Source organism: Suncus etruscus, chromosome 3 (assembly GCF_024139225.1).
Source record: "Suncus etruscus isolate mSunEtr1 chromosome 3, mSunEtr1.pri.cur, whole genome shotgun sequence".
NCBI lineage: Eukaryota > Metazoa > Chordata > Mammalia > Eulipotyphla > Soricidae > Suncus > Suncus etruscus.
The window spans coordinates 116,941,861-116,956,125 of NC_064850.1; the positions used below are offsets into that span (position 1 = coordinate 116,941,861).

The window sequence follows — 14,265 nt, forward strand, 5'->3', positions numbered from 1 at the left end:
TGAAAATTTAAATCCACGTGCTTCCAAAAAACCCAACTGTAACATTTATTCTCACATCTTTTTCTGGTATATACATGTTGTATAGTTTATGATTCAAAAGTAAAAATAAAGGTAAAAAGAAATATAGTAAAAATTCTTAGTAAATTGTGATACAATTTCCCCCAAAGAAGTAGAGAACAATGTTTTGAATTATAGAAATGAAAGAGAATATGTTTTTGAGAATATTTTTTAATTTTAGTTTTTAAAATACTGGTTTTAGATATAGCCTTCTTTATTCTTTATAAGATGATCCACAAATTTTGAGAACAATGCTGAATATTCCATGTGATAAAAGATGTATTTTACTATAGAAGAATAATTGAAACAAAATTTCCAGAAGAAAAAACGGGGGTAGAAAAACTTTGATCATCAAATGAAACAAGATCTTCCCTTCTTTTAACTCTACTGATTTGTCAATACTCTTTTCTACTATTACCTTAAATAACTGTCCCAAGAAGGTTTAATTAACCAGAGCAGCTGTTTTTTCAGAGGAGTGGCAGAAAGCTTCTTTCTAACAATGCTTTATAACTATTGCAGCCATTTTTCACATAAAATGAACCCCTATCGCCAGCCCAAGCTTGCACCCTAGCATGGACAAAGGGATGCTAACAGACCTATATTCATTTCTTCCTTGAGTTATTTTTTCTCTCAGAACTGCACTTGGACCATGTCTTTCTGAGGATGAACCTTCCAAATTGAGTCTTGTTGCCACTGATATGATGGAAAAATAACTTTTCTTTCACTTGTGTGTTTTCACAAGTTCCTATCTGCCTTATCATACAATATTTCAGATAACACTCCAGCACGGAATTTCAAAATTATTTTTCCATTTTCAAACATTTTTAAAAATTCATTTTCAGCCTCCCACATTCTACTTTTTATTTTCAATAACCACTGTCCTTAAAATATAGAACTATCAGTGAGCCATTGTAATCATCTTCTAAGAATAAGAAGAAATGCTTATTTATGACTTTCCTTCCTTTGTTGAAGCTTAATATCTAAAAATCTTGCCTTCTTCAGTGCTGAAGAATTTGGTAATTTAGTCTAATGGCTCCCAATAGAAAAGGCAATGTTACCTGGTATGTATTTTTTCCTAATTTACTTGAAACTCCTTTCTTGTGAAAGGGCTACATAAAATATCAGAGTCAAGTTAAGATAGATATTTTCAAATTGAAGAATGGATACAACACCTTTTCTATGGAAAAGGTTCTTTTCGAAGAAACAGAAAGAGGATGTAAGAAGAAACACTGAATTTTTCAGATTTTCCTGAATATATAAGCAGGAATCCATATTGTCTACAGGGCAACGATGAACAGGGGAATGTGTAATAAAACTGCACAATTTGACAGATTTAGACAGCTGGCTCCCTCACAAGACATTCACATTTTGTTAATGTCACCCACGTTGAATAAGAGACAATTAGATGGTAAGGTCCATTTACAAAAATGGTTGTCAGGACATTTTTTTTTTTAATTGTCAAACTTTCTGTGATGGAATTCAGTAAAAGGGCTATGGAGAGAAAGCAGGAGGGACAAAAGACTGCTATTAACCTACAGAGGCAGGCGACTGCAGGGTTCATTCCGAGATCTGCCACACTGTTGGGCCAATGAAGTGTTCGTGTGACTGGCCAGGACCACCCCTTTTCTGGGGTAAGAGGGCAATTTGGTCTCCATGCTCAGTTAATCCTGAGACTTCTTTGAATAGACTGTCAATTGAATCTAAATTGTGCAAAATTATGCATGCACTTTTTAATGCAGGCCATTGTTCACTAAGCACTGAACCAAGATTTCTCAACCCATTTCCATTTGGCATGAGGTCACTTCAAACTTAAGTAATCATATATGGAAGACCAGAGCAGTGCGCTTAACCAACCTCCCTATGCTCTGGGCTCTCTATAAATGTTCACTGTGCCTAACTGACAAAAGTCTCTGGCTTTGAAACAACAGAGAAATTCTAAGGACTATAGATTTTCTTTCTTTTCTTCTTCTTCTTCTTCTCCTTCTTCTTCTTCTTCTTCTTTTTTTTTTTTAAATAACTGAGGTTTATTTATTCCAAAAGGCAAAGAGTGGGTTTGGAAAGGGAGTGTGTGCTGTTGGAAATCACCTATACTCTACTACAATTTAGATTTGGGGGAAACAGGTGTTTACGGAAGGACCATATAATGAGAGTGTGTGAGATTTTTTTTTTCACCAGTGCAAAGAAAACATTGTTTTGTTAGAATCCAAACATGGAGAGAAATTCTCGCACACCATGAAAGTAACGTCTACCAGATCTTTAGCAGCTTAAAGTTAAGAACATGGCATTCCTTGCAAAAGCTTAACAGAATATTTACAGAAATTTATTTTCATTAACTGAGAGACAATTTTCATTGGCATTTGGAATGAACATATACATTAGCAGTCGGAGTTGGCAAGAAGCGTTATATGAAAAATGGGTACAAGTGACAGCTTACAGAGCCACAATCGGTAAAACACGCCTAAGCTCTTCTCCAGTGAGGTCTGATTCAGTGTGACATCTGCACCATTCTAATCACACAGACTCTGACAGTCTGGCACTGGTGAAAAGCACTTTACAAAGTTTAATGCTGAAATGTTATATGGATTGGTTGTTTTCTTGCTTTTTCCTCCGTCGGGAATGATTACATGTTGGTACAAGGGTACGTGGCTAAATTAGCTCCACAGCACATGAAAACTGTTTGCTTTCTCACTCTCCTTCTTTCCAATTAAGTTGCTGGAAAAATGTAACCTTAGCATTTTACAGGAGAGGATAAAGGTGTTTCATGTAGGTGATGGTCTATATTATAAAAATAAAATAAAAAATATAAATATGTAACATAAACTCAGTGCCGATTGTTAAACATACATAAGAGCAAACCTTTGAGGGAGACTGTTTTAGAATATGCTGTTCTGATTCAATGATTAAACACGTTTCAACAATCTGAGAATAAAAGAGGAACCAGGTTTCTCAGCCAATAAAAAGGCAAAGAAGGGCATCACCCTCTGCAATCATAGACATCAATAAAAAAAATGCCGATTACAATTTTAAATCACTATTGCCCTCTTAGAAATTCAGCAGGGAGTTCTGAAAGGCTCCCTTAGATTAGAGTTATTCAATATGAAAATACTGCTTTTTTATTATTAGATCCATCCAATTTGTACAGTAATGTTTCAAAATTCTATTAAAGTTGACTTGGAGTTATTTCAGACAGAAAATTCCTGGTAAGTCAAATAATCTCCTCTGGTGGCATAAAAATTCCGTTATCAATTTACAATGGAATTTCTGTGTAAATGACTCTTCACATGGAATTATATAGTTTTTTTTTCAACACCCATCTGCTAGGCAACCACACATAACTGGGGTGGTGAGTGTGTTTATACATGCAGATGCACCCCACTATACACCCAGGATCTGCACATTTCTGGCCATCATTGTTTTTTAATTAGGAGAAGAAAATGAAATCACAGGAGGGTGGAGCAGGATATCAGTCTTTCTTTTTAATGACAGGATTTAAAAAAAGAGAGAGAGAAATGCCCATCAGAAAGGAAGAATCACAGTCCCAGAAACTATACAATGTAACTTGTGAGATCCAGCAAATAGGATGTCATGTCAATGATCTGATCAAGAATACCTGCCCGGATTACTCTGCGTACGTTTCTGTCCACTTGCTCGCACTGAGCTCCCAGGTAGCCTTTCTTACAAAGGCACTTGTTGGGTCGCATGCAGACACCTCCATGTCGGCAAGCTGGCTCACACTTTGCTGGGAGGAAAAACAGAGAAAGAAAATCACACTGGTTCTTCAGCTCAGACACAAGAGTCCTGATGGAGAGGCACGACAAAATAAGACCCAGGGGAAGGGCAGCAGAGGGACAGGATGATGGTTTCCAAGTGATCCCATGGAAAACCAACCTGAGAAGGGATGAGAGAAGACAGCTTTCTGTACAGAGTCGAAACTTGCAGAGAAAAGGAGCCATGTCTAGACTCGTGGCCATCACCATGGGGCACTACTTCACATCGTTTGCAGAATTATGTTTCAGGGGGGATTTCAGTTTGTTCAAAACTCAACTCCATTAGGGCATTTCCAAAGGAGGATGTTCTGAGTATACACTTCTGCTAAGGCAAGCCCATAGGAATGGTCATTGCCAAATTTGGCCACATCAGATGAACCAGAGAGTCAGGGATTTCTCCTGAATTTTCCTTCCCTTGGCTTTAGGAGACACATAGTCTGTATTCCTTCTGATTGTGCTCTGATGGTCCTTACTCTGAAGTCAGTGATTGGGGACAGGAGAGCATGTTCTCAGAAATCCTTTACCAGGGTTACTACATAGCAACAAATTAGTTCCTAGTGGATTTTTGTCCCATAAGATATAAGGAAATGAAAAGATTTGCTGCTACAATGGCAGAGACAGATCCAAATCGGCATTTTCATTCAGGTCTTTTACTGGTAGTTTAAATCTGGGGCAGACAGTAACTCTAGCTGCAAGTCAAATCCCTCAATCTGCCTCTTGTACTTTTAGGAGACATGATCATTTCAATCTCAAAACTTAGGGGGCCTGACACATGAGAAAAATAAGGAAGTAATTAGACTATTTTTCCCTTAAAATATGTAGAAGCTACATGAAAGTTACATGTAAATAAAAATAAAGTCTGCTTGTGCCAAATTATCTCAATAGGGATGGAGGTGATGGCTCAGGAGCAGGAGTTTGTGCATTACATGCAGAGACCATAAATTCTATCTGTGTGGTCCTCTGAGCACTGCCAAAAATGAGCCCCAAATGCCACACAGGGAGTAACCCTTGAGCACCATCAAGAATGGTCCTAAAACAAACAAGCAAAAAAATAGCCCAAGAGGTCACATCTATTCACATATTTAGTTAATGGAAATGGAAAAATTATTCTGTTAAAAATATCAGCTATTCTTCGAATTAATATCAAAGAATATACTCTAGTGAATATACCTGATCTTAAAATAATGTATCTACCCTTAGTTGAAATGTATTAGAAAATCTTTGGTAAATAATTTACCTTAAGAGGTAAATTAAGAAGCTAAACAAAATGCAATGAATAAAACAGAACATGTGCTTGAAAGAAGCAGAGAAAAATAGGCATCAGGGAAGCAGAGAGAGAAAGAGGAATTTGAATGGAATTGCATTGTGCATTGATTCTCCCCTTTCTGTTAGTTGAGGCCATAGATAAATAAAATGTAAGTGTTTTTTAAAAAATCACATATTTTATGTTGAATTTTAATTATGGACTTCTTTTAGAGTTATATACTACTGTTCTAAGCAATCACTTAATGTTATTTATGTAGAAGCACTTAATTTTAAGAAGTATCATGTAAGATGTATACTGTTACATATAAATAGGTAATCTGTTAGCTACTTTTTATTAGAGCTTAGAGAAGTTACATATTTAAAAACAAATACCTGCCTAGAATGAAGCCAAAAAGAGCACTTGTGAGTTAAAAATAATGGTAAATGTGAACTTGGGATTCTAGCATTCATAAGAGAAATCTTGATATTTAAAATAGGAGAGAGAGTTAGAGCTTTTATAATTAAAATGTACATACTGGCTGCTGAAAATGCCCTTTCAACACATACATGTTGAACTCTTGGTATCAGCATAATCTAAGTTTCTTAATTCACACCAGGGAGAATTTAGATATAAATGCAAACCTCTGAGGAACTCTCTGGTCAAAGGGTAGAATAATCCTGGATAAATAAATCCCCTTTGCTTTCTTTGGACCGCTGCATACTTTTTTGACAATTCACAAGGAAACAGCAAAACAAAACAAAACAAAACAAAAAACCTCAAAACTCTCATCAATTTGCCTTCAGATAATCACACTTCCCTCATATATTCAATAATATCATTAAAAAATTCTGGTTTCTGTGGATTGTTGGAAAGCATGCAGTCAAGTTTGAGAGGGCATTCTATGGGGAAGGCTGGCACTAGCAGAGAAGCTCATTTTGATAGGATTGATTGATATAGAAGGCTTCTAAGGCAATGCTCAGGGGAAAGAAGTAGTCCCAGAGACATCTGCTCAACCTGGCTTAATGCCTCAATGCTAGGGCCTAGGGTCATGCCCTTGTAGTGCCTAGATATTATCAGGGCAACACTGGGTGGTGCTAGGGGACCCCTAGGACCACACCCAGGTACTGGGGTGTCAAAAGGACCACATCTAGCAGTGTTCTGGAGGCTACTAAGGTTAGACCCAGGAGAGCTAGGATGGGGGAGATGAGATGCTTAGGACCAAATAAACTTGGACTTAGTCTCTAAAATCTTCTGTGTTTTTGATAAGCTTAAACAGGAAATCATCTATATTAATAAAAATGGGCATAGTTTCATTGATCTGTTCAAAAACAGGGTCTTAATATGATTGAAATGGCAAAAACAGTGTTGGAAGCTAGCTAATTCTAGAAGAGGTAAAATTCCGAGTTCCTAAGGGCAGCATGGTGTCACAGGGTACCCCAGAAACACTAACCATTTCTACAGAAATCTCCTTCCCAGCCAGAGTTGCAGCAGCATTGGCCTGTGGGGGTACAGTATCCATTCCGACAGAGCCGGGCACACTCAGAGGTCAGTGTCTGGACTGGCTGGATTGGTGCTTTGCACTCCTCAGGCAGAACAGGTCTGTAGCACAAGACAGGGGAAGACATTGGAGAAAAAGTCAGTACTGGAACAGAGTCTCTCTCATGGCAGTTACTCTTACTTTCTTTTCTCTTTTTTTAGGGGGTGGGGCATTTGGGCCCCATCTAAGAGTGCTCAGGGCTTACTCTTACTCTTATTCTGTGCTCGGGCGTCACTCCTGAAGGAATCTCAGGAACCTTATGTGATGCTGGGAATAGAAACAGAGGCAACCAAATATGTGCAAGGCAAGTGCCTTAACCTCTGTGCTATCACTCTGGCCCTACCTCTTGCTTTCTTAAAATAAACTTTGAGACCCACATATTACAGCCACCACCATGTAAACAATAGCTCAGTTTCAGAGCTTTACAACTAAATTTGGAAGAGATATTAGGTAAGCCACTAAAACTCATGGGAACACGTCTTTGAGCTGAAACTTTGGGAAGCCCTTGGGAGGGGTTGGGCCGAATTCCTACCCTACTGAAGCCTGAACAGCTGCAACCACACCCCATACTGCTGACATGCAAACAGTCCAACACTCAAACCCACTGGCCCAGTTCTTTGGGTTTTGAAGTTCCTAGAATGGTATCTCCAAATTTCACAATACTAACTGCTAAGTACAAACCAAATTAGATGGGAAAGTAGCATAGAGGTCAACTATGCTCAATAAACAAAAACAATAACACAGAAGGTTCAACTAGCAATAAACAGGTTAATAAATCCTCAGAAAATGACTTTGATGACCCCATTGTGAGATACTCTGGTGGTGAGATAGGATAAAATATAGAAAAAGAGGCACTTTCACTTTAATTCAATATATGCACCAAAAACAAACAAAAATCCCAAACAATCCTTGGATTCCACAAATCAATGTCTAAAACTAACAGCATCAGGAAAAATCATTGATGACTTTGTGTGTGTATATGAGTGTGTGTGTTTATGTGCATGCAGATGTCTCAACTTTGCATCTTTGTAAGTAAAGCATAAAGATAAAGAGAACAGAGCACTTTGGAAGAGAGTTTGGGCAACCAGTGAGGAAGCAGGCTGGTGGGCCTGGCCAAGAGGCTTTGTCCCAGAGACACAAAGCAAAATGGTGGCCCTGTAGGCCCCAGGCCCTATGACCTATAAAACTCTAGAGGCTGTAGGCAGGCTCTAGGAGGAAAGGAAGTCAGGGTAGGCAGCGACTTCTCCCTCGAACACTCAGTTTGAGGAACCATTTACACCTATGGAACCATTGGTGTGGTGTGTGTTCCTTTTCTTCTAAATTTACCTATCCTGGCCCGAAGAAAACCCTAATTCCATTCTCTTACAGAGAAGTGAATTGGCATTCATCAGAATTATACAATCTCAGAGCAAAGGGGATGAAGAAGCCAACTCAGAGTTGGTTGTTACCTACCATCATTCCCTTCACTTTAAGGACCATTAATGAGGCAACCTGTAAAGTACTATTTTCTATTCTGGTCTTGCTGTCGTTTATTGTTACATATTTATGTTTATATATTAAGTGTTTATGCCTGCAACCTCCCAATTGAAAAGGAAATTAAGCTTTTAGCCTAGTGAGACAAGATTTTCATTATTATGCCCTTTTAAGAACATGCGATATTTGGAATATGAGACATGCAAAAGATACCTGTAGGCAGAAGATAATGCAGGTTTAACCTTGTGATATATTGATCCTTACTCATTAGAAAGTGAAAACATGAAGGAGTAACAGTGGCCAATACCATTACTTCTATATATAAAGATGCCTGTATTCAGAATTTTAGATCCAAATTCAATTTTGGAGGGGCAGGATGGGAGTGTCATATACAGCAGCAGTGCTCAGTAGCTGGTTGTGGTGGTGTTTGGGCACTGTGAGGTGTCTAGAATCACATCCCAGCTCTGACACTCATATTATGTCCACTAGCCTTTTTATGCTGTCTCCTGGTGCTTCAAATAAATTTTTTGATTTTTATAACTTTATTATGCCACTGGTTTAGTTCTCATCCACACTGACTGTCTGTAGATTTTTGAAAGTGGTGACAGACGACACATAGGTCACCAAAGTATACAGTTTGGTGAATCTTCATCTTCATCACGTTTTCTGGATAAACGTGCACGAATTTGGTATGGGACATTCCTTATTCCTTTGGCCCACACAGCTTTGTTGAGCCTGGTGTCAATGTGCACACCCAGGGTGCCCATCTCTTTCATGGCAAACTTCCGGATCTCTTTGAGTGCCCGAGGCACACGCTTCTTGAAACCTACTCCGTGGATGCGCTTGTGGATGTTGATGGTATATTCCCGGCTCACCACCTCGTTGACAGCCGAGCGGCCCTTCTTCTCGCCGCCCTTCTTCGCGGGAGCCATCTAGACCCGGACCCAAACGCCACTTCGCCCCAAGTCGTCCCTCCCGGGCCGCCAAGCCCCGGAGCCCCCGTTTAGGAGCAGCACTCGCGGTCACCCCAACCCCGGGGGCCCGGAACGCCCTGGCCACAACTCCTCCCTCGCAGGCCCTCGGAACCCTCCCTTCAGCGCAGCCCCAGTCCCTCCCCCTGGAGCCCGGGAGCCTGAGCAACCTGCAGGGAGCGCTGCTGCCCCGCGCAGCCCTGGTGCGGCCAAGGATCTCAAATAATTTTTTTAACTGACCCCAAAACAAAACAAAACAAAACAAAACAAAAAGAAAAGAAAAATCTAGATCATAGAGGGCCGGAGAGATAGCATGGAGGCAAGCCGTTTGCCTTTCATGCAGAAGGTTCGAATTGGTTTGAATCACGACATCCCTCCCATAAGGTCCCCCGAGCCTGCCAGGAGCGATTTCTGAGCATAGAGCCAGGAGTAAGCCCTGAGCGCTGCCGCGTGTGCCCAAAAACCAAAAACAAACAAACAAAAAAAATCTAGATCATAGGGACCAGAGTGATAGAACAAGGGATAAGGTATTTATCTTGCATGAGGCTGAGCCAGTTGTATGCGCGGCATCCCATACGGTTCCCTGTGCAGAGTCAGAAGTAACCACTGAATATTGCTGGGTGTGTCCCCAAAATCAAAACAGAAACAACACAAACTTAGTTTCCTGAACCATCATTGGTGAAAATACTAGAGATAAAAATAAGAAATCTGTGCAAGAAAAAAAGAGAATTGTTTAAAATAACATTTGGATAACAATATAATTCAAAGGCTAAAGTTGCCAGTACTCTTTCTTGTAGAAATGAATCCAGAAATGAAATTTGATTCACATATTACACAACTGGAGGTTTAGCAATTGTTTTAGCTTTATATTTAAGGGCAGGCATTTTAAGTATCATCAAATGTTTAAAATAAGAAATAAGCATTATTTTCAACAAGCACATTTCTACCCTTTAAAGTAATACAAAAGTATTGGTTTTAAATTCTCCTTGAAAAAATTTTCTCCTTGAGGATAATTCAGGTGACATATTTCCATATTCTGGTGTCACATCTTATTTGTTCATTAGCAATGAACAAGCAAGCTATGAAGGAAGAGTTATTTTTTAACTATACTAAAATGAATTAGTAAAAAAAAAGCATGGTTTTTTCTTTTAAAAATTATAGCTTTTTCTAGAAAATTATACAAAAGTTAGGTGGTTGTTTTGTGCAAGAATAAATCTGTCTTAATCTCAAGAGCAATAATAGCTGATGACACATTAACTACAATAAAAGCTTAAGATAGAAGGTCTAATAAGCAATGATTTTCCATCTTTGTGAGGGATAGTGATGAGGGATACTTGGGACTTAAATACTTAGAGAAGTTTCTAGTCTTAGCAAATATTCATTTTGAGGACTAGAATGTTCATTATTTATATTCTCCATTTATGCCTTTTAAATAAATGGTATTTGTAAGTGGGATTCATTCAAGTTTTATGGCTATCTATAAAAATGCTCTAGGAATTCCACCATTCAAAACTGATAGATATGGCTAATTACTATACAGCAATGATTCCTTTATATGCAGTGTTTCCTTTTTAAACATTTATGGTGTCAGGGCTATACCCAGCTATACTCAAGGCTTACTCCTGGCTCTGTATTCAGTGATCATTCCTGGTGGGCTTGGGGGACCATATGAGGTACTGGGGATCTAACCAAAATTAGCAGTGTGCAAGGCAAGTGCCTTACCTGTTGTACTATCTTTCAGGGCTCAAAGCATTTTCTTTAAATGTCTCATCACCAGAAATAAATAATTAAGATATATATATATATCTTACTCCATATATATTAATGAATTTTAGATAGAAAGGTAGATGTGGAGTGTATACACACATGCATAAAGTCTTTGGGAAGTATTTATAAATAACATGGTCATACAGATACATGTTTTATTTTCCCCCACAAATTATCATCTTTTCTCTTTATTTATAACAGACAATGGCTCTATACAGCAGATATGGATTGCCTGAGTAGGGCAGATGTGTGCAATCATATGTACATACATACGTACAATTCTGCTAACATGACTAAAATTCCATGTAGACTTTAGCCATTGCATTGTATTATATCTGGCTGCTTACATACATATGTGCAATCATATGTACATACATACGTACAATTCTGCTAACATGACTAAAATTCCATGTAGACTTCAGCCATTGCATTGTATTATATCTGGCTGCTTACTCATTTCTGAGAAACTAGGACTTAGTTCTTGTCTCATTCTTTGGTAGTTCTGTAATTTAGGAATATCTTATGTTACCTGATAGCTCAGGAAAGGCTTGGTGAGCAAATGAGGCATTGTGGCCTCCTACCTATAACCCAGCAGATCAAATATAAAATAGGAGCTGGCAGACAAATTCTACTCATTCTTAGTGATAAGCCCTGGAGGAAAATAATCCTCACAGGACTGTGGTGCAGGCATCCTGTCTCTGGGACTTCAAATCCACCACACGGAATGGGGCTTTATAGGGCATCTACTTGCTCATGACCTCAAGTGTTGTGAAATCCTGTCATGTTTGAAAACTAGTCCCTGATGGAGCCTGTGTCCCTGTTAATAGAGGAAAGGTCAATTGAGCTGCTAAACAGTTTGTGTTACGATCCGGGTGGCCATGAAAACCGGTCTGCAGCAAGGGGACTTGACAGCTGGGCCAACAAGCACTGTGGGGATTTATCACTCTAGGGGGCCACTTGCATAAAACATTGACTGATGAATTGGGAATCAACTGGCTTATGGGGCTAAAACCTCTCTATTATGTCTAGTTTCTTTAGGTGCCAGAGCTGCCCGACAGCTCCAGAGATCTATATATGAAGGAGAAATAGAATGGATTGCTTTGTAAGAAGTGGTATGTTGGAGGAGAAAAGCATCCTTCAAGCACCCAGTATAATAAAGACAAACATGCAGAAGAATGAAGGAAGGAAAAAAAGAAGAGAGAGGAGAGAGAGAGGAAGAGAGAGAGAGAGAGAGAGAGAGAGAGAGAGAGAGAGAGAGAGAGAGAATTTTAACATCCAGCTTACTATCTGGGTAGTAAGTAAGGATCAGGGAGGAGGGAACAGGGAGGAGGGAGGAGAAATAGGAACAGTTTTTGATTGATCTTGGTCACAGAGGAACTTGAGGGCCCCACATTTTTGTAAAATGACCCCATGAGCCTGGAATTTGCATTGTTAGTTTATAGCTCTTAAAGGACTGGTCTGCCCGTGCTGGTGGATAAATGATAAACTGGATGTTAAAATTCAGAAAGACTGGGTACCTAATTAAATCAAAATGATAAAAATTTATTTTGCTTGGCTGATTCTTAGAGAAATAACCCCAGCATCACCTTATGATTTCCAATGAGTAGGGTCTCTTAGTTTTGGATGCATTGTCCATAGCACAGCCAAAAAATTAGGGTTCAATAAAATGATTCAATAAAGCTTGGAGGGAATATTGGAAATATTGTATACAGGACATACAACTCTTATTACACTGCTTTCATTTTCTTCTCCCGGGAATGTCTGTTTGATTCTGAAGAGATCTAACAAGGAGCAAGCAACAAAGGCATGACTAAGATAGTTTTTAACCAATACTGGATCTAAGAGCACCTTCAAATTTGGCAGAAGATGTGTAAATAATCCATGAATACCTGGAAGGAGCCCCAAACATATTAAAACATATAATAGGGTTTAATGAGATGAGTAAGTGATCTTCACCAAGCTCCTGAGAAATGAGGGGCAGAAAGCTCAGTAGGACTTTATGGAAGGATGCAAGGGCTGAGTGTGGGGAAGCCACAGAGCAGAGAGACCACACTAAGGGGCTACACCAGAGACACCTCAGCCCACCAGGACAGTGTCTAAGTCTTGCTCAGTCCTAGATACACTGAGCCACAAGGAGCCTGATCTGGACTGTTAAAATCTGTTTTCTGGAATAGCAGGCTGAAGTCCAAGGGATGCACAATCCAGAAAGACACAAAGACATTAAGTACCAAGTGAGATGGTCCAGTAAACTGGTGGTTGGGATTGAGGACTTGAGTTTAATCCCCCTCTATGGAAGGTGTAATTGCTCTTTTTAAAAGTACTGGGAGGGTATTCAGTATTTGAACACAGGGGCAAAGGTTGCCCTTCTTCAGCTTTCTTTCTTTACCTCCTTCTTTGGATTTCGAGACACAACTGGTTGCATTCAGGGCTGATTCCTGGTTTTGCACTCAGTGATTATTCCCTGTATTCTAGGCTCTGGGGACAATAGGAGATTCCAGGGATTGAATCAGTATCAGTTGCTTGCACCCTGTTCTATCTCCACAGCCCCTCTTTGACTTTCTTAGTTAAGTTTTTGTTTGTCCTTTAAAATCTTCTTTCATTAACAATATTGCAAACCACAGTGTGTAAAATGAATAAAAAAAAGCAAGTGAATGAGTGAGCAAGTGAGCAAGAAAGAGAGAGAGGCAGAGAGAGAGAGTGAAAGTGAGAGCGAGAGAGTAAGTGAGAGAGAGAGAGAGAGAGAGAGAGAGAGAGAGAGAGAGAGAGAGAGAGAGAGAGAGAGAGAGAGAGAAGTAAGCAAAATGCTTGTCCCAGAGGCAGGCAGTGGGGAAGGTGAAAGGGAAACTTGGGACATTGGTGGCACTAAATATTCATGGGCAAAGGGAGGTATACTGAAACTCAATTATAAACAACTTTGTAATCACAATGTTTAAATAAAAAAAATTGGAGGAAAAAACCTCCTAAGTTTTAGGTAAACTTTTGGAAAACCTAGATGTATTTTAATTGAAAAAATAATTAACAAAAAATGGTATTTCATCCTTAAGGTAAAATTTTTATCTTGCAAAGAGGGATTTGAAATGTATATAAGTTATTATGTAACCTGTAGACCAACTAGTCTCATGGACTGAGGTGGTAATGCTTGGGCAGTACCTTCTTTTGTCAAAATGGATTCTAAACCCTCTATGTCTGTCTGTGTGTATGCAACTAAATGTTGTCACTGTGTTGGCAAGTAAAAATGAAACTTATAGAAACTTCTAGATACAAAAATTCTATAGTTCATTGTCATTTCTTAGAGGGTCATGAATTCATGTTTGAAACTTATTTTAAAACATTATTTTCACAAGACTTGGTGTGTTCTCTTTAAGAATATAATTAGCTTAAGATTTAAGATATAAGTTTGTTCAAGTCATTGTTATATTTTTTAATTTAATCTAATTTAATTTATTT

General features: G+C 38.9%; 1 protein-coding gene and 1 pseudogene across 3 annotated transcripts in view; both read right to left on the bottom strand.

Moving 5' to 3' along the window:
* The window catches only part of HHIP (hedgehog interacting protein), a 150,466-nt gene that overhangs the window by 52,717 nt on the left and 83,484 nt on the right, over positions 1-14,265 (bottom strand). The window contains exons 12-14 of one of the 3 annotated variants that reach the window (XM_049770047.1): positions 6,521-6,669; positions 3,668-3,796; positions 2,360-2,832 (exon numbers count right to left, since the gene is read on the bottom strand). In XM_049770047.1, coding sequence (XP_049626004.1) covers positions 2,786-2,832; positions 3,668-3,796; positions 6,521-6,669 — 325 coding nt within the window. In that variant the 3' untranslated portion in view covers positions 2,360-2,785. Of the gene's footprint in view, positions 1-2,359; positions 2,833-3,508; positions 3,797-6,520; positions 6,670-14,265 lie in introns of those variants that run through there. The other 2 variants (XM_049770048.1, XM_049770046.1) reach the window with 2 other exon arrangements.
* Positions 8,639-9,012, bottom strand: LOC126003813 (60S ribosomal protein L31-like; annotated as a pseudogene).